This window comes from Idiotropiscis lumnitzeri, chromosome 17 (assembly GCF_059441095.1).
Source record: "Idiotropiscis lumnitzeri isolate Australia: NSW breed Sydney's pygmy pipehorse chromosome 17, RoL_Ilum_1.0, whole genome shotgun sequence".
In the NCBI taxonomy this organism is placed as follows: Eukaryota; Metazoa; Chordata; class Actinopteri; order Syngnathiformes; family Syngnathidae; genus Idiotropiscis; species Idiotropiscis lumnitzeri.
In genome coordinates, this window is record NC_142407.1 from 10,322,105 (window position 1) to 10,340,486 (window position 18,382).

At 41.2% G+C, this 18,382-nt stretch overlaps 2 protein-coding genes and 1 long non-coding RNA gene across 3 annotated transcripts; 2 read left to right on the forward strand and 1 right to left on the reverse strand.

Moving 5' to 3' along the window:
- The first annotated feature begins 955 nt into the window (after positions 1-955).
- On the forward strand, positions 956-4,236 carry il13ra2 (interleukin 13 receptor, alpha 2). Its single transcript, XM_088278898.1, has 9 exons — positions 956-995; positions 1,083-1,171; positions 1,326-1,477; positions 1,556-1,712; positions 1,775-1,895; positions 2,579-2,763; positions 2,837-2,985; positions 3,396-3,556; positions 3,649-4,236. The coding sequence occupies exons 2-8, from the start codon at positions 1,084-1,086 to the stop codon at positions 3,540-3,542; spliced, it is 999 nt and encodes a 332-aa protein (XP_088135024.1). The 5' UTR covers positions 956-995; position 1,083; the 3' UTR covers positions 3,543-3,556; positions 3,649-4,236.
- A 205-nt stretch (positions 4,237-4,441) lies between these two features.
- Positions 4,442-6,052, forward strand: LOC148320163 (uncharacterized). Its single transcript, XR_015839556.1, has 2 exons — positions 4,442-4,720; positions 4,871-6,052. It is a non-coding gene; the product is annotated as an uncharacterized LOC148320163 (long non-coding RNA).
- A 961-nt stretch (positions 6,053-7,013) lies between these two features.
- On the reverse strand, positions 7,014-13,776 carry LOC148320164 (transmembrane protein 47-like). Its single transcript, XM_088278901.1, has 3 exons — positions 13,364-13,776; positions 10,721-10,861; positions 7,014-7,781 (listed from the first exon to the last, which is right to left on the reverse strand). Exons 1-3 carry the CDS (start codon positions 13,671-13,673, stop codon positions 7,600-7,602), a joined length of 633 nt encoding a protein of 210 aa, XP_088135027.1. The 5' UTR covers positions 13,674-13,776; the 3' UTR covers positions 7,014-7,599.
- Between the last annotated feature and the right edge of the window lie 4,606 nt (positions 13,777-18,382).

Below are 18,382 nucleotides of genomic sequence, written 5' to 3' on the forward strand. Positions count from 1 at the left end.
GTATTTTAAAAAAAGGTCAAGTGCATGTGAAACAAATGAATGACCCAAGCGCTGTACATATCATGTGTAATAACTTTCCTCTAATTTTCTTACCCAAAAAAACCCAAACAATGATAATTATAAATAAATTCTTTGCAATTCATTCTCTTGTGTTCTTTTTTTCTAATATTCTTCAAATTGCATGTTTCAGTGTGAATATTGTAGCAAGCAATCAAAAAGAATGTGCACTAACAGTTTTGCCTTGACCAGTAGTTTTGCCATCATTAAAAAAAAAATATATATATTTTTTTAAATCAACTCACTTACTGCCATTGACGGCTAAAAAGGTCCAAAATCATTTTTTTCATTTATTTATTTATTTATTTATTTTAAAATCGGCTAGGAGCGAATGAGTTAATAATCACACCATCATTTTATTTTCTATCGTGCTTATTCTCATTTGGGTCCCGAGTGAGCTACAGCTGACTTTGAGCAAGACGTGACGTACCCACCGGGCCAGTGAGAACATGAAAACCACACGGGAGGCCCTGCTGGGATCTTGACAGTGTGTCAGATGTGCGAACCACAAGCCCACAAATAAAAGTTGTGTTGACGTCAATCCAGGATCTTCATTTGGATAAAAGTAGTGCTTTGCAGCCACATTTTGGCAACTTCAAGGAACAATGTTGAAGTTTGTGCTTTTCCACCATTTTTGGGGTCATTATGAATGTTTTAGAAAAAAAAAACCGCCGGATCCCTTTGTAGGCGTGCTGGATGAACATCAGGCCCACATTGAAGGTGAGCAGTTGGGGAACTTCTTGCGATGACTCAAGGGTGCAAGAGTCAGCATGAATGAATGCAAGAAATCTTAGATAATGCCGGAAAACTTGCCTTGTCATGATTTTCTTTTCAATTTTGAATAGCCCCGCCCCCTGGCTTTTTACTTAGAAGTGCAAAACTCCACCGAGCAGGCGAGCATCATTCACTCACTTGACACACATTCGTGGAACAGTCATGTAAGTATTTCTTCTGTGGGATTTTCTGTATAACTTTTTCTTCTTCTTTTTTCCCTCCATTTTTAATCCATAATTTGTTTTTCACAGAATGTTGTTATTGAGACTGGCTCGCGGAGCTTTACTGATGCTGTTCTCAATAATCTGCATGGAGGAGTCACGTTGCCGCGCTTTTCAAGGTTGACCGGAAAAAAAAAAAATTCTTACTACTTTGTGCTTGGAAATGATTTTTATGTCATCCGTGACTAATTGTACAGAAATACGCAGCTTCATTTGAGCTTGCATCCACCGCATCAGTCACCCTCATCTTCTTTGATGTCATTTTCTTTGCAGTGGACCCCCCCGCGGAGATTAAAATCATAGATCCTGGTTATCTTGGCCGTCTGGAGATTACATGGACCCTCCCGGCGAGCTTAATTAATATTCAAGAATGTCCTAAGCTTTACCAGTTGGAATACTTCAATGCATATACGCAGAGTTGGGACGTGAGTATTGTCAAGCAGGGAAGAACTGCTTGAATAGTGACTGAGAATATGATTTATTTATTTATTTTTTCTGGTCAGGTTATTCAGACGCCTCAGAGGACATACAGCGCTCAGTTTGATCTGATGAAGGAAATCCGAGTACGAGCGTATACCCTGCTGAACGGACACTGCACTAATAACACTTGGATCAAGAGTCAGAACTACACCGAGCTGGTGCGGAAACCTCCGAGCGCAGGTGAGTCAGGCAGCAATGCTCGTGTCGATCGTAACTGACTTTGTGTGGCTCCGTTCCAACAGGACGTCGGGTTAATGCCGTCCAACATTTTGAGTGTGTCTTTCATAACATGGAGCGCATGATCTGCAAGTGGAGAAAACACCCCAAATCGCCAGCCAGCTCACGGATAAATATGTATTTCTGGTGAGTCCCTGTTTGGCGAACCAAAAAATAATCATTGGTTGTCTTTATACATACCAGCAATACTAACAACACTGCAGAAACGCATTTGTGTACCGTACTTCACCGTATTTTTTCAGACTATAAGGCAAACTTAGAATCCTTTCATTTTCTCCAAAATCAACAGAGGGCCTTATAATCGGTGCGCCTTATTTATAGATGTCGAATGGAAGTGGGATGAAGTTTGATTTATTTGCTATACTGGTTTGTTTCCCCTAATGTGCAGAGATACGCCTTATAACCCCACTCTGTATGCGGAATTTTCCCAAAATCGACAAATCGATTCATTTAAATGTAACGATTTATCTATTTGAATAATACATGCTATCGTACCTTGTACATCATTCTAATAAGTAACTCTTCATTTTTTTTGTCTTAAGTTCTGTCTTTTACATGCATGTCTCTTACACCAACATTAACAACCGCAAGACGGCAGATTCTATAGTTGAATATTTTATCGCGATAAAGTGATTCAAAGATTGAGTACACGAGCCGGTGAAACCACGCAAGTGAACGTCCCCCGTGATGTCTTTTGCTGCGGTTGATTGTGACTTTTGTAATCATCTCTTCCCGTCACTGCTGAGTAAAGTTTCAATTTGAGGTGCATGACATCATACGGTGTGAAGTCAATGTATACATCTCCGCAGGCACAAAGAACTAGAAAAAACAGAGGAGTGTCCCAAATACCTCTTTACAAAAACAGTTAGGAGTGGCTGCAGCTTCACTGGAAAACCTCTGCCTGATTTTACTGATGTCAATTTCTGCGTGAATGGCTCCTCTGCAGAAGGCCCCCTGAGGCCAACGTACACGTCCCTTCAAATCCAAAACTACGGTACATGCAACCACGCCCGGCCAAAGTCATATTTCACATGTTCGCATCATCATGTTTTCTTTTATAAATTCAGTGAAGCCCGACTCTGCAGGCAAGCCGATTCTTCTGCAAGGTCAAGATGATCGTATCAAAATTCTCTGGAGGAAACCGAATGGGAAAGTTCCAGGCCACTGCCTGGAATGGGAGGTGGAGCACACAAAAGATGGAGCACAAAATGAATCTGTGCGTTGGGTAGTATGCAAAAGTCTCAAGAAAAAATACTTCATAGCTTCCCACCAGGAATTGGATTAGCTTTGTGAAAACAAGGAGAACATGACAGCACCCCCTGCAGACGAAATGCTAGTATTGCAACAAAATGCTTTCACATGACTGCAGCAGTGAGATTTCATGCGATTTAAAAATGAAGCAATATGACATTTTTTAATAAAAGGGATGAAAAATATATTAGCCCTGAAATTTGCAAGGCTAGGCTCCAGATTACCAGCAAGTATTGGTAGATGCGAAGTACATAAATTAACATGTAATTTAAAAAAAAATGTTTTGTATATTTCTAGTGTCAGGAATTCACTTATATATTTTTTTTCACTTTTTTTCCCCCATTCTGATGTGTAAACTCCTCATATCTTCCACAGAAGCGAATTTCCACCACGCTCACAAGCCTGACTTTGCCTACAGTGGGCAATGAAAACTGCTTCAGAGTACGCTCCAGGTTGCACAAATATTGTGCAGCTGGAAGCTTCTGGAGTGAATGGAGTCCCCAAACGTGTACGGCATTTTGAACGCGACACAACAAGTACAAGAAACTACACATTCTTCTAAAATGTGCGTGCCCCATAATCCATAACTGTGCCGTATGCTAAAATATTTTTCTCATTCTCTTTCCAGGTGATTCCGAATTTTGACAGTTTGACAATTAACGAAACGGACTTGGAGGATAAACAGAATATTGTCACTTTACATGATCACAATGCACAGAAAACCATTTGGAATCAGAGATATGAGTTTGGGAAGAATAACATTTCACGTTATGAGTCTCCAGCACTTGACTGACTACGCCGTCCCACATGGATCCCACATGGGGCTTCTTTACTTTCTACTACTTAGTGAATTTCTTTATTTTTTCATGTTTTATATACAGTCATTTTTTGTCATTTTAACAAATCGCATATAAAGTACTTACTGGGAATGCAGTCGCTGCACAAACTTTAATATGATATGATATGAGGGATCTCCATTCATTTCAAGGTGGGTGGGGGTGTGATTTTTAAGTTAACACAACAATATTTATACTTACTAATGTGTTCATTTTAAGACAGCACTTAAGGGGAAAATGACAATTTAATTTAAGTGTGATGTGTTTTTTTCTGTAAACTCTGAATTCATCACCTTGGTAAAGCGCTATAGTATAAAATGCACTTTGCCTGATTTAACTTCATAAAAAAAAATACAAATAAAGCTCATTTGGGTTGGACAGTTTTCTTGAAGACTTTTGTATACATGCAGTGTGTTACTTTCAGTTTGGGAATGAAACCACCTGGATTACAGATGACCTCAGCTTTTTTTTTTTTTGATGCCGTGTACAAATGATACTGACAAGGTCAGCCACCTGCAGGATTCCCACTCGCGATGCATAAATGTGCATTACACACATTTGTGTCAGCGTGGACTTTATCATTCCCTGCCATGCCTCAATTTGAATTCCGCCCATTCGCACCATTGCTGCTTTTCCTTGCTTTTCTTTAATTCATGTCCCATATGCGGCATGTGAAGGCCCAAGGAGACACGATAGCGAGGGAGACGTGACACGTTTCAAGTTAATGTGTAATTTTGGTGGGGTCACGCTTGATAGAAGAGCGGAGTGGTGGTAATGTATAGCTCAGGTGTCGCTCACTCACTTCACTTTGCGGCCGACGATTTCCACAGCTGAGGACCACGAGACGAGCTGCAGCGCTTTCAGGTTTGCCCGCCTAATTGCATATCTCTTCAACCTGCGTTGTAGAAAATCAGTCCAACATTTATTTTTCATTTGTCATTAAGAACCACTACACCAGCAAAAATCCTCTTATTTTTTTCTCAGAGTTCAAGAAAGTTTGTCTCCGTCCCCCAGGTTCAGTAACTGGAATCTGTCCCTGCAGTTTGAAAGGTTGCAGGGCCCAGCTGGTTACTGTCCCCAGGGGGCGGCTTGCTCGACCAAATATTTACCACCACGGTGGGGCAGCTCTGTATTTTCAAGCTGCGCTCGTACAGCAAAGTCAACATGCACGTGAAAGTGTCTTTCATGTCCTCGTCGCGATCATTCAGTCGACATGAAAATGTAGCAGGATAATGACACTTTTATGATAATAAAATTGAATAACATTGCTGTGGTTGTCTATGTAACGCGGGGATAAATGATACAAAATAAAATCTTGTGATTTTGATGTTCAATTTTCATGATCATATCGTTGATTGAGCTTGTGTTTAATTTATTTTTAAAAAACTACAAACATGGCAGCTTGGCTAACCTGCATCCCTAACAACATAACGTGATACTGCGCGATAGTAAACATCAACTTTTGGGGGTAAACAGGATAGTCTCAACGACACCTTGGTGAGAATGACTCGATCAACTGGAGTTCAGCATTAAATCCCCCCCCCCGCGCCCATCTGTCTGTCTCTTCCGTTGCTGGCACACGTAAAGTTGTTGTGATTCTTTGCACTGTTGGGAAATGCTGTGGTCGCATCCAAAGTACTCACAGCTGTGCGCCGGGAAACCTCACCGGAGGGAATGGGAGATGCTTTTAGGTCCATGTCATCTCATGTGAAGTCAAAATCTGGTTGCTCAACTTATTTGGTCATTTTAAAAACAGAAAAATTTGTTTAGGCAAGCATTCAAGTAATTTTTTCACCCCCAATTCATTTTTATCTGATTTATGGTTTTAATTGTCATTTATATTACTGTGTGTGCATAACTGTGTTCTAACTATGCGAAGCACTTTCACCTACGTTGGGTTCAGTCAGTTCTAGACAAGATTTTAAAATTATGCTTCGAGTGTATAAATGACTGAATCGCTTGGGTCCTGGATTAATTCTGGAAATGCTCATGCAATACAAACCCGTAAACCTCAGGTTAATTAGTGGAGGCCAAACCTCAAAGCAAACATGTAAAAAAAAATGCCGACAGAACTTGAAGTTACCCTCAAAAGTGAAAATGCTTTTAAAGCCCTGTTAAAATCTTCAACTGTTTAATTGTTGTTTGAGTTACCTTGCATATGAAACACACAACATAAATAAAGCTGCCTTGCTTTGCCTTTGAGAGTCCTCTGTGAAAGGTATTGGAACTACTTTCTAAATAACAAACACGAGACATCTCCTTGCTGGAAAACAAACTCCCAGATTAACACAATCATACGATGGACTGTAGTGTACGTGTACAGTAAAATGTCACAAGAACACTGCAATATAACTTTTGGCCACACGAGGGTGGAAGAGAGTAAAAAATGACACAACGGGAAATTCCATCCCGAATGAAGGCTGCACAAAGTAAACACAAGCCTGTGGCCGGAAACATGCAGCTGGCCTCACTCCTATCTAACAAGCTTCCTTTGTCAAGGTGTGAATGGATGGATGACCTTATACTTTCGCAGTACATCATTTTGTTTGTGTATCTAATGTTATTAATATTCATTTAACAATATGCTTGCAGTTTTTGAGAAAATTCGCCCCAAATATATATGACACCTCTTCCCATTTCTTTTGCAACTCCACCCGGATCATGTTTCAATTTCAGCTTGCTATTATAAGAAACCCACTAAAGAGACACTTCTCACATCTAAGAACACACGTCCAATGCAGACATTTGGGACTTTCCCCTTGGTGTTGGTTCAATCCCTTAAAAACATCAAATAAAACTCACGTGGTCATTTATCCAGATGCTGCAGCTGCTGAAACGGATTATTTGCAGTAGTTCCCCACGCAGCTGTTGCAGTGAACACTTTGACGGGCGACAACTTCACACCAGTCTGTTTCACACTAAACATGCGAAGTGTGAACGTAATTGCAACAAATGGCAACAATGCAAGCAATCGCCAAAAAAAAAAAAAAAAAAGTCTTGAGACTGAAACGTTGCCGTGTGGAATGTAAGCCCTTGATGATGAACACGTTAAGTCCCAATAAGGGGGTGCCCCTGTTGCTTTTTTTAACACATGGGTCAAAGGTTGACATGTTTAAACCTCTGCTGGCAGGACACACTAATAACTTTACACTCCTCGCACCCAAAAACGACACTTTTTATTCCGGAAAGTCCTTCATGTACAAACAGTTTTTACACAATTTACATTTTCAAATAAAGTGAGTTTGCAAACAAACTATAAATACAGTAGCTCCAGCATATATAAAAGCCGAGTCTTGTGATACGATAAGACATTCTATGATATGTTCCAGGCAGAATGCAGGGAAAGTGGAGCCATGAATACATTGAAAACAAGCTCCTCGTTGTTATGCGACAAAAACGAATAGGCCAAAATAAAAGGCCAAACCACGGCGATGCACTGTTGCCTTTAAATGTTCAGAACCGACTGTCCATTTAGTCCAACAACAGACATCCAGGTCACCATGCAGTGGAAATGTCCAGCAACCAGTAGGCGTCGAGAAAGGGACACGCTGTGAGCAAAGGGTGGGAGGTGGTGATAGTAAAGTGAGGGGGTTCTATTCAAACAGACATGTACTACTTTGGGCCGTCACAACTTGACTAAAAATAATCAAGATGGCCAAGGGAGAATTTAGGTCCATGCTCCTATTCACAATGTCGAGAAAGTTATTTGTGTGTGTGTGTGTGTGTGTGTTCATGGGGGGTTGTCAGTACATGGCATCCTCGTATATGTCCGTCCGCAGGCAGAAGAGGACTCCGCCGCCCAGCATGAAGATGGTGGCGCCCCATCCGAGGCCGTAGCCCCAGTTGAATTCGTGATACGTCTGCAGAACCGTCCCGTCGATGAACTTGATCGGGTACAGGACCAGAGCGCAGGCCTGCAGCACGACTGGCAAAGACAAAACGCAAAATTGATTTTGTTATTCTCGCAAAAGACAGAAGGGGAGGTTTAGTGTGCTGTTGCTATGGCGATGACGTAATCCGAATGTGAACTCGCGGCAGAATTCACTAAAATAAAGTCAGTTACAGTAAAGACTTCTGGAACCATAAGCAGAGCCCAATCTAATAATAAAATATTTATTTATTTTATGATTTATTTATTATATTTTGATTTAATCCTGAAGAACTGTTTTTTTCAAACTAAAAACTCCAACCACGATAATAAACATTGTTAAATGAATACAAAAGCAGTCTCAGCATTATCTATGCAAGATAAATTTTTTTTTTGATAGCTGCAGTAATCGGAAAGGCGAGATGAGCAGCGACATGTCAACCTTTAAAGCAGCATGTAAATTTTTTTTTTTTTAGTTTTTGCGTAATCTGGCAGACCAACTAAGCAAAACACTTGTGAGCTCGGTGAAAAAAAAAACAAAAAAAAAAAACTCTGCACAGCTTTGCATGGCACAATCCTAAATCGATGTCAGTGTCAAGAACTTTTACCCTTGCCATAAAAGGAAAACGACTTGGACGCTTCCATCACTGTGAGTCATTTTCCTTGAGCTAAGTCTTTTTGCGGCTTTGAGCATTTCAGCGTGACTTCTCGTCCGCCTTTCCTTCCTCCCGGTAGGAGTGGTGGCGGCCCAAAAGAATGCAGTCGTGTTGATGGAGCCCAGACTGAGCTGAGGTCATATTTCTGGACAGAAAATAAATACCGCAGCGCTGCCAAGGGGCGTTCGGCGGGGTCCAATATGCTCGTCCGTGCAGCGTACGCATGTAAAGGCGGCCTTATTCTCTCTCGCCGGGGCTCTTAGAGCAATTACGCACACAGGAAAGGATAACACTGGCTTCCCATGCTTTTCAGTAAATGGCTAGCAGGCCAGCGGTTGAACCATTAAGTCGACGGCGCACACTGGCCCTTTATGCCTCGTGTTTTCATAGAGGAACAAAGACAAAGTTCCCTCACAATCTCTACTCAACGTTCATTAATGACGACTCAGCAGATTAAACGAGCAAAAATCACTTCTGGGATGTTGGCTGACCTTAAATTTGTTCGACTTTAGAATCTTTGTGAATTGAAGTGATCAAATATAAACTGGAATGATGACAACTTTTAAAGCGGCACTCCGCAGGATTTTGCAACCAAAGTTTTCCCAATTTATGACAGATTTAGACATGAGCGATTCGCGGTGGTTATCCATGCAAGCCTCTTGGAAATCATTTTCAGACTGGAAACAGGTTTGCAATTCCAGCGCTCTTTCTACAGATGTGACATCAGGCGCGTTCTCGTCGTTGTCTCACAAAGTCGCATCCAGAAATTTGAGCGGTGGCGAGTACTGAGATCGGACTTGTGTTTTTCTTTCTACTCCAAATTGTAAGAAGTGGTGATATTCCCAATTAGAACGTGAGTCGTATATGCGAAGAACAGAGTGTGTAATTTTATTTTTTGGGCCGCAGGTGGCAGTAGCGATTACATACTCAAAATCAGCTTTAAGCAATGAATATTTGAATACAAGCGGTGGAGCAACACATGTAGACAGTATGTAACAATATATTAATACTCACGGTTTATATTCTTTATACTTTCTGAATAATGACTAATGTCACTGCATCTTATGAAGTCCGTTGTGACACTGTTTTTTGTGTTTCTCGCTGTGCGCACACACCAGACGGAAAAATCGCAATATCCATTGAACTAAAGTAGAAAGAGTTCAGAGTTACGAGCATGGGCACCACTGTACAAAGACTTGACACTCAAAAGAATATTTTGGATTATTTTTCTTTTACTTAAACCTTTACCTGTAAATATTGAAAACCTCACACCAATTAGTGTGTGGCGTGGAGTAAATTTGTTATAATAAACTTTGTTTATTCTGACAGTGATGCTCATAAAGTTCCATCATGGAACTTGGCACGAGTGAAGGAGCTGTAATTGGTTAGTCCTTCAACGCTCGTGAAAGTTATATAAGCACAAAATGGCCAAGACTGTTTTTAATAAATTCCCAAAATAGTTGCAAAAAAAAATCAAAACTTTTTGGTCTTAATTATAGGCTTAAAAGATGGACACTCCCCCACTGGTGTCAGCATTTCCCCTCTCTCAAGTATGCAAGTAATGCTTTTTTTTTTTTCTCCCCCTCCGCGACTTCCCGTTGTTGGTACCACTGCAAATTCTGTGGCTGCTTTTTCTTGGCCGGCGGGCCAAGCGGGCCTCTGGGCTGCTCGCCACAGAAGAAATGAGCTCAAGCAACGCACCACTGCTTCTCTCCTTCAGCAGCCTTTATTTCGTAGGAGTTCTGGAACAAATAAAACCTTGTCTGCTGGAAAGGCTTGTGGTTGGGCTGTGGGCGTACGTGCCGCCTTCCTGCTTCTTTTTTGGTGATGTGCTTTGACCAGTGACTTGGGATTTTTCACCATAGTTTTAATTTTGCGTCATTTTTTTTTAGAGTGGGTTTGTTCGGTTTATTTGATTTTTTTCACAAATCTTTATTTCCGTTTAATTTTTATTAGTTTAAATATTATTTTTTTTAATAGAAATTGAGTATTTGGTATTATCTTTTTTTTTTTAAGAATTTTTATTTTGATTTGTTTATGAACATTTTTTTCAATGTTAGTTTTAGTGATTTCGATGCGATGTAACAGCAATCATTCTGAAATCTGATTGGACAAAAAATTTAATAAATAAATCTGACAGTTGTACATATACTGGAAGCAATGCAGCCAAAATAAACATGACAAAATTAAAACAAAGGATTGCATTCAATGGTCGAGCAAGAGGGGGGCCTGAAAATATTATTATCGAGTGCAAACGTAGATCAGGTCTTGCTGACCATTTCAGATCACGATACATATTCAGCACAAATAGTGATAAACAGGAAGGTGAGGAAGACTGACCTGCAGTGAAGAGGAAGACGGCCACAGTTCGGTAGTGCTTCCTCTGCGTTCCGTGGCACAGGGAAATGAGACCCACCAAAAAGGCCACCAGGGTTGCCGCGGCGCCGCCCACGAGCAGCACAAGGGTGGCAATCTGCCAGTCTGCGGGAGGGAACACGTGCAATAATCTTAGAACATCATCCAAGCAAAATATCTAAGGAGTCACAAGGCTGTCATTGTTACATAAAAAAAAAAAAATCAAAGTGGTTGTCACGGAGATAACTTTGGGCCTGGGTGGCAAAAAAACCTTGTGATCATTTCTTTGGCGTTTGAAAAGTCAATATAAATATTAGACGCGTTGTGGTTTGTGGTTGCTGAGGTCATGTTCCAGCCGCGCTGACGTTTTGACTCTGTAAATTTCTTTCAGAGACGACAAGTCAAAAACAGCCCAGGGTGCAGCTTGACTTTCGGTTTGTTTTCATTTCGAAACTCTCTTTATTCGTTAGTCTTAAATTTTGGAGGTGACTTTTAGCGATGGGCAGAGCACCCTGGATTGGTCGCCGGTCAAGTAACGGCAATTACATTATTCTTCCCTGGAAGGTGCAGCATGACTTTAACCGTGAGCATTCTCGTCAAGCACGCAAAATGATATTCCTTCTCTCGCTTGGCTGCTTTGTTGTGCATCCCATCCTTGAAATCCCTCTTGTCAGTGTCAGGAGACCGTCGACGGGACTGAGCTCAAAAGAATAATTTGCACGGGATGAGGCGACCAATCGGTGAGCAAGCCTCGTTTGTCATTGGGGGGGAGAGGGGGGGGGAGCGGAGAGAAAGGAATGTTTCCCCTGTGCGATAACAGCTCAATGGCATTTGAATAAGAAGCACACAAGGCGAAGGCTTATTGCTTCCAGCTTTACCACATCATGTGCTTAGAATTTTGATCAAACGCCTTTCACCGGCAACACATATTTTTAAGGTCAGGTCATTTCATCATTGCTGCGCTGCTCACTATTTCTGTGTGGAGCTGAGTCTATAGATGAAATGAAATGTTAAGACTGCGCCTCACACCTCTGCTTATTCTGCCTTTTGGCAAAGTGGCACTTTACCCCCCCCCCCGACCTAGCCCTCCGCTGTTGCTTTAATGGGACCTGCAGACACTCAGAAGCGACAAATCCACCTCCCATTTGGCCCCACACATTCCACAACATGAGAACTCGGGCCAAAGCCTTGTCAATCAAACTTCCTGAGAAAAACATTCCGCAAATCTTTAGCCTATGGGTCATTCCAAAAATGTTACTTTGTGGATTTCCTTCAGAAATTGAGTTGCAGCTGCAATTTGAACAAATATGCCAGAACACAAATTGGTTTTAAACCCCTCTCAAGAGAGCGATAGGCTAAGAAACTTGCAACTAATTAGCAATAGCGCTCAAATGGGCTGCTCCGGAGGAGTACGAGTGAGGGCACAGAAAACAATGGCGATGCCCAACAAGGAGGTGAGAGTGTAAACACAGCAGCCGCGTGATTACAACCTGGTGAGTCCACGTGGCCGTTGAAGCCCACTCAAAGCCTTCGTTGTTCCACTATAAGGGATCCCCATCTCAGTTCCCCACCTTCACATATTTAACCTGAGCAAAAAATGGTTTCAAAACAAATCGGACGCTCACTCACAAGACTGGTGATGACATTGTTGACTGTAAAGTCTATTCAAAGTCATGTCCTGCCTGCTTATGAATCAGCCTGCACGGTTGTCAGACGGCTCCCTGCTCCTGTACGCAAAGGCCTGACATGATCATGAGGATTAATCAGTAAGGATTAATTATTTTATCGCAATGTGAGCACAATTTTTTTTTTAATAAAAAAAAACCTCAGATTTTTTTTGTAACTGTAATGACAAATGTTAATCCTGCAGGATCTGATTTCAAATGACTGAATGACATCAACCATCCGACTCTCTCTCTTTATTATTATTTTTTGTTTATTTGTGACATATGGGAATACTCCAGCACTTCAAAATAAATAATCAATTGATCACCAATGTTTTCTTTTTGTATATGATTTGGGTATGTTTTTAAAAGTCAATGTAGAACATAACACCAGTCAACGAATGTTTATTTATTTATTTTTTTTTTAAATCGGAGATGCAAGTAAACTTTTCTAGATTGTTTTTTTTTTTTTTTTGCAAAAACTCCGAATCTGCCCTCTTTTGTTCTGTAGCACATCAAGTTTACAGAACAAAAAAATAATAATAAAATAATGTATTGCATTTAGTAATATTTATAAATTAAGAGTTAGGTTCAACATTTTTTTGCAACGCCTTAGCCGCACATGTCAAAAATCCGTATTGCGCACGGTTGTGAAAAATTGCAAAAAAAGTAACAAGAAAATATCTATTAAACCTTATGTGTGGGGGAAAAAGAATCAAGATATTTCTTTTTAAATGACCGTCAAATATATGTTTAGGCATAGTACTGACATAATTAGGGAAGCTTATCCAGTGACACATTAACACGTTATTTCATCTTTTGGGTGATATTGACATAAGTAATTTTGAAAAATTATGTTTTTGTTGTTTTTTTTCCTTTAAATCCAACTTTTCCCGGTCGTAGCCAAACTCAAAGAGCATCCCAGCAGAGATGAACACACGCGAAAAGAGTGCAAGCTTCTTACCAGAAGTGAGAGTGGAGAAGCAGCTCCACGAAGCCTCCTCGTCCGGCTGCCTCGCCTCGGACTGGGAGCACGACTCCCACAGGGACAGCGAGAAGTGGTCGGCCGTCACCCAGGCCGGACTGAGCAGCGCCACCAAGTCCAGACAGAGCGCCAGGAAGACGCACAGCAGCGCGATCAGCTTGAAGGGTCGCAACACGTACACGTCGTTCATCGACATGGTCCGCTCGTCGCACAACGCCGTGGGGCCGTCGCCGTGGAAAGAACCCGAGGAGGAGGCGGAAGAGTGGACGTGTGCGACGTCTGCCACCATAACACGCCACGCACTAACTCACCAAAGCACTCCGACTCACGCTCGCTACATTCGAGCGCTTCCCGCTTGGAAACTTTCGAGGCGAGACATCCGGGAAACCTCCACATTAAGAGTAAGGCGTCGAATGCGCGTGGTAACAAATTAGGGCTGCTTGATAATGAAAGAAAATATTATAGCAAATGTTTACTCTGGTTTCTTACATCCACGGGAGGTAATTTTAGAATACTCTAAATAGTACAACCTTAATTGCTCTTTTTTGTCGAAAAAAAAAGCGACCCAGTATAAAAGCTTTTATTTTGAAGATTTCTTATGGAAGTCTGAATTGGTTTTAGTTTAACTTCATATTCTCCATAAACTTAAAACTACTTTAAGAAGGTTGTGTCAGTGTATAACCATAAAGTAAAATATTATATTTTTCAAAATGATGGCATTTGATATTAAGTTATTGATATATCGTATCTGTCTTCAAGTGAGCGTTCGAAGTAAAGCATGAAAGAATTATTGTGGTTGTAATATTGTAGTCCTCCAGCAGAGAGCAGTATTTGTTCGTTGATGTAAGTATGGTGAATATAATAAAAATCATAGCAGTCCCACTTTCCCCCTCTCTGCATTCCAAATGGGCCATTTGCAAATTTGTTGAATGTGATTTCATGAATGATGTGTATTATTGTTGTCCTCTGAGCCTCTAAGTCTTTACATAATGTATGTCCTGTATTCCTAATTTTTGATATTTCTGCTCACTTCTGATATAGTAGAAAAAAAAAAACATGCTGTCAATACCTGTGCAGAACCTACTGAAGACAGGAACTGTGTAAGATTTTGCCACATCTCCATCTTCAGTTGCATTAAATGTCCTGTTGAATGGCTGATGAAAATTGACAAATATTAGGTGAAGCACTATTGCGGGATAATGTTAAGATAACCGTGAGGATACATAATAGTTATGTGCATTTTTCGTATCAGATCACATTTGATCATGCATGTATACTTGCTGAGCGTCTAATATAAAGAGGCTCATTGTTGTGGCCTAGTTTGGTTTCATTGTACCCCTCCCATTTTGGAGACTAAATTACAGGTTTTCAAAGTCTTTGACATAATAGCAGTTTCAGACTTCTCTTTTGCTAATGCTGCTGCCAAGATGCCAGCAGGGCATCAGAGGAGGGCTGGTGAGCGGAGGGTGTCGTATTAATCGGCATCCACCAAGCGCACATTGCTCATTTCCTTTAAACGCCCCTCCTCACGGACACGACAAGCCAAGCGGCCCGTCATCCTCCTCCAAAAAAACCCCCTCATTAGAAAATCCTCCGGGCAGACAAAGCTACTTGCAATAGCACATGCACTGACTCCCCACAAAGAGCAGACAGAGAAAAGTCTGGTCTTGATTTACTTTTTTTTTTTATTAGGTGATCCTCGGATTAAGTCTAATTTATCCACCTAGACAACCACCTACAGTACAATCCGCCTGTTAGCGCTTATCCCGCCGCCATATTCTAAAGCCTCCCACATGCAGGAGGAGTGACTCATGAGCATTCTCGGAATGATGGAGAACAATGGAGAAGACATAAAAACAAAGCAAGAGGTTGAGACACGCGAGTGATTCAGCAGCAGTGCGGCTGACGCTGCCAATGGTTAGCAGGACGCTTCCTAATAAAGGACTCATCATGTGACCTCATCCTTTGTTGCCTTCATCCTTCCCTGCCGCTGATTAGGCTCCCAATAATCCTCTCAAGGCTTTTCCGGCTGTGAATAAGCTTCCATGGTAACTGATGAGGCTTTATTTACTGCTGGCTTTACGGCACAGGTCTAACGTGCTCATCTCTTCATTTACTAGAAATCCACTTCGGTCCTTCATGATGTCATTCATTGGAATGTTTTCATTGCTGTTTGCATCGATCGTTTTTGGGGTGAAGGTATGAGTTCCATTTAAAAAAAACTTTTTTTTGTGGGTGCAGGATGATTAAAAAACTACTTGATCAGGAATGAAATGTCAAACTGGAGTTTGTCGACTTCCTGTTTCTTGTTAAATAGGTTTTTTTTTTTCATTTTGGTAGATAATTTATAACCAAATTAGAATTTTAATTTGACATATATGGCATGCATTTATTTTTTCACCCACATGAGCATAAATTGAGCAAGATGCTTTTTGTAAACTTAAATGTCAACATGCCACTATTTTGCATGACTTCTGATTTTAAAATAAAATGTGTTGTTAAAAATCTATACGACTGTTCAAAAGAGTCCACAATGTTGTCTTTTAATGGAAAATATGAAATTGTCTGATTTATTTTAGCGTGGGAGGAAGCTGAGCATAAAACATGGAAGTGCTTGAACTTCATATCTGTGACGCAGACATGCTAGCCACTAGTCACGACCACGATTTTGACCAAAATCTTCATTTCTCAGCAACTCATGAATATTAACTCATTTAATACAAGCCAAGAAAAAAAATGGATCTTTGACGTCTTTAGCCATCAATGGCAGCAAATGAGTTAATGACCAAAATTGAAACACGAGCAAAATGTGGCTATGTCAATATACAGAGTAATAATTTCAATATGGGAGAGTTCGGCCTTGCTAGATAGTTGCACTCAACTGAAGGTCATAGTTTCAATAAACCTAGATGTCACTCTGCGAAAACATTAACTTTGTCACAAGCATGTTTGTCCGTTCTCGTGCGAGTATTTGAAGTCGGTGCCAGCATGTAAGCGAGCCTAACAGCACGTGGCTTTCGAGCGCCTACCTCAAGGTCACGCTGACACAGAGTGTTGACGGATGCCACGACGCCTGCGTGTCCTTCCCGCCCTTCGTGCCGATTCGGCAATATGCTGCGGGATTCAAACCGACGGCGCTGCTTTGGTTTTGTTTCCTGGAGACTGCTGCGGTGACTCCGCAGAACGCTGAAGTGGGCTTTAAGGGAGACGATGATGGAATGCGTTGGGACTGCTGAGATGGAAGCTTTCCCAGCGCATCATCCTCACTGTCGCGCCATTTCATGAAGTCACGAACTGTTGGGAACAAATACAAAAGGACGGCAATTTTGGATTGAGATGCATTGGTTTGGTGCCATGACCAAAATAATCCCGAGACATATCTCATGTTCATCCTGGGGTGTTATGTCCCACACCCGGCAGCCACAAGTGAAAATCTACGCTAAAGAGAGAGACCATATATTTTGGGAAAAACAGTTTACGCCTTAAAATACCTATTAGCGCTTCCTTACACAAAAAACTAACCCTAAACATTAAATTTATCCAAAATATGTCATAGAAATGGATTGAGATAGAAAATAATTGTTTTATGCCTTTAAAAGGGAAGTCTGGTTTAATGAGTTGCGTATAAATAAACAGAAGAGGACTTATAATTGGGTAGCTATATGTTAGCGATAGCATTAGCCAGTGTGGTGTCAGTTGAAGCTATCGGCAGGTGAGCAAAGAATGTGCTTCGGTTTACTATTTTTGTTTACTGTTTATTCAATAATGTGAATCAAAGAGTTCTGAATAGAAATGAGTTCTACCTGGCGGTGGTAGGCTATTACGGTTAGCTAGCAGTGTTCACGCTAGGGGAGACGTGCAGTTGAGAATCACACACATTTTTTTTTAAAAACGATATCTTCAAGGAATATTAATTTCACTTTTTGTATTGAATAACTAAAATAAACAACCTTTTCAGACATTCCATTTTATTGAGATGCACTTAAAAGATGAGACGTGGCATAGGAAGCTTCTTGTGTCCCAGGATGGCCAACTGGCTCTCAGTGTCCTCATCACCTACCGCTTGTCTTGCCAGCTTGTGGACATCTGTTTACTTCCTCCTCCATCCGTCGCAATGGCTGCGACCTCCGTAACGCCCGCCATCACCAGCAGGCCCTACCCCCAAAGCCGGCAGGCCCTTCTCCACCCCTCTCCGCAGACACCAGCTGTGAGCCACTTATGCTTCTCATTTCAGTCGGCCTCTTCCAGGCTCCTCGTGGCCTCCGCCGGTGCCGAGGTCACCAACTCGTCGTCGTCATGTAAAATACGTGAACTGAAGCAGGCTGCGTCCATTTGTCGACTGCGGTAGAATATTCAAATGGGATTCTGAATGCCTCCATTATGAGTTATCACTTTACAGCTTTTTTTGGCCAGCCGGGACAAGGGTCACACTCGAACCTCATGTTGCTCACCTCTGGGGGCGATTTGAATTTTATGACCTGTTTTTTTGTTCTATGTGATCAGACAAAGTCATTTCAACACTGTTTGGCATCCATTTTCTGCAGGAGATATAAAAAGTCTACACACCCCTGTTCAAATGCCAGATTTTTCTAGCATAAATAAAAATCCGAACAAGATAAAACATTTCAAAACTTTGGCACCTGGGGTTGCATAAGTGTGCACACCCTTTTGTAACTATGTTCTTAAGTAACCAATCACATTCTAATCCACGTTAAAAGGGTGTAAGGACACACATGTCACTAAAGTGCTTCTGATTAACAGCAAAGATATTTCACATGTTCTAGTAGGCTTTTCCTGACATTTGTTTCCCCACCTAGCAGACACTGACTGCTATTTTACATGGGTTATAATTCCTTCCGCCTGATTTAAAGCCCCATGTCCAACTTAAAAAAAAAAAAAAGCATGATGCTGCCACCACTATGATCCAGTGTTTGGTATGGTTCCTGTTGCATTGTTTTAAAATGATTAATCATAATCTTGTTTTTTTTTTATGTATCA

Bases quoted from the DNA above. Each gene is read 5' to 3' on its own strand.
- il13ra2 (XM_088278898.1), top strand. From the start codon at position 1,084: ATGTTGTTATTGAGACTGGCTCGCGGAGCTTTACTGATGCTGTTCTCA. The intron at 1,172-1,325 runs GTTGACCGGAAA...TTTTCTTTGCAG, and splicing joins ACGTTGCCGCGCTTTTCAAG to TGGACCCCCCCGCGGAGATT. The intron at 2,986-3,395 runs GTGCGTTGGGTA...TATCTTCCACAG, and splicing joins ATGGAGCACAAAATGAATCT to AAGCGAATTTCCACCACGCT.
- LOC148320164 (XM_088278901.1), bottom strand. From the start codon at position 13,673: ATGGTGGCAGACGTCGCACACGTCCACTCTTCCGCCTCCTCCTCGGGT. The intron at 10,862-13,363 runs GTAAGAAGCTTG...TCCCTCCCGCAG, and splicing joins CTTCTCCACTCTCACTTCTG to ACTGGCAGATTGCCACCCTT. The intron at 7,782-10,720 runs GTCAGTCTTCCT...TGTCTTTGCCAG, and splicing joins CGTCTTCCTCTTCACTGCAG to TCGTGCTGCAGGCCTGCGCT.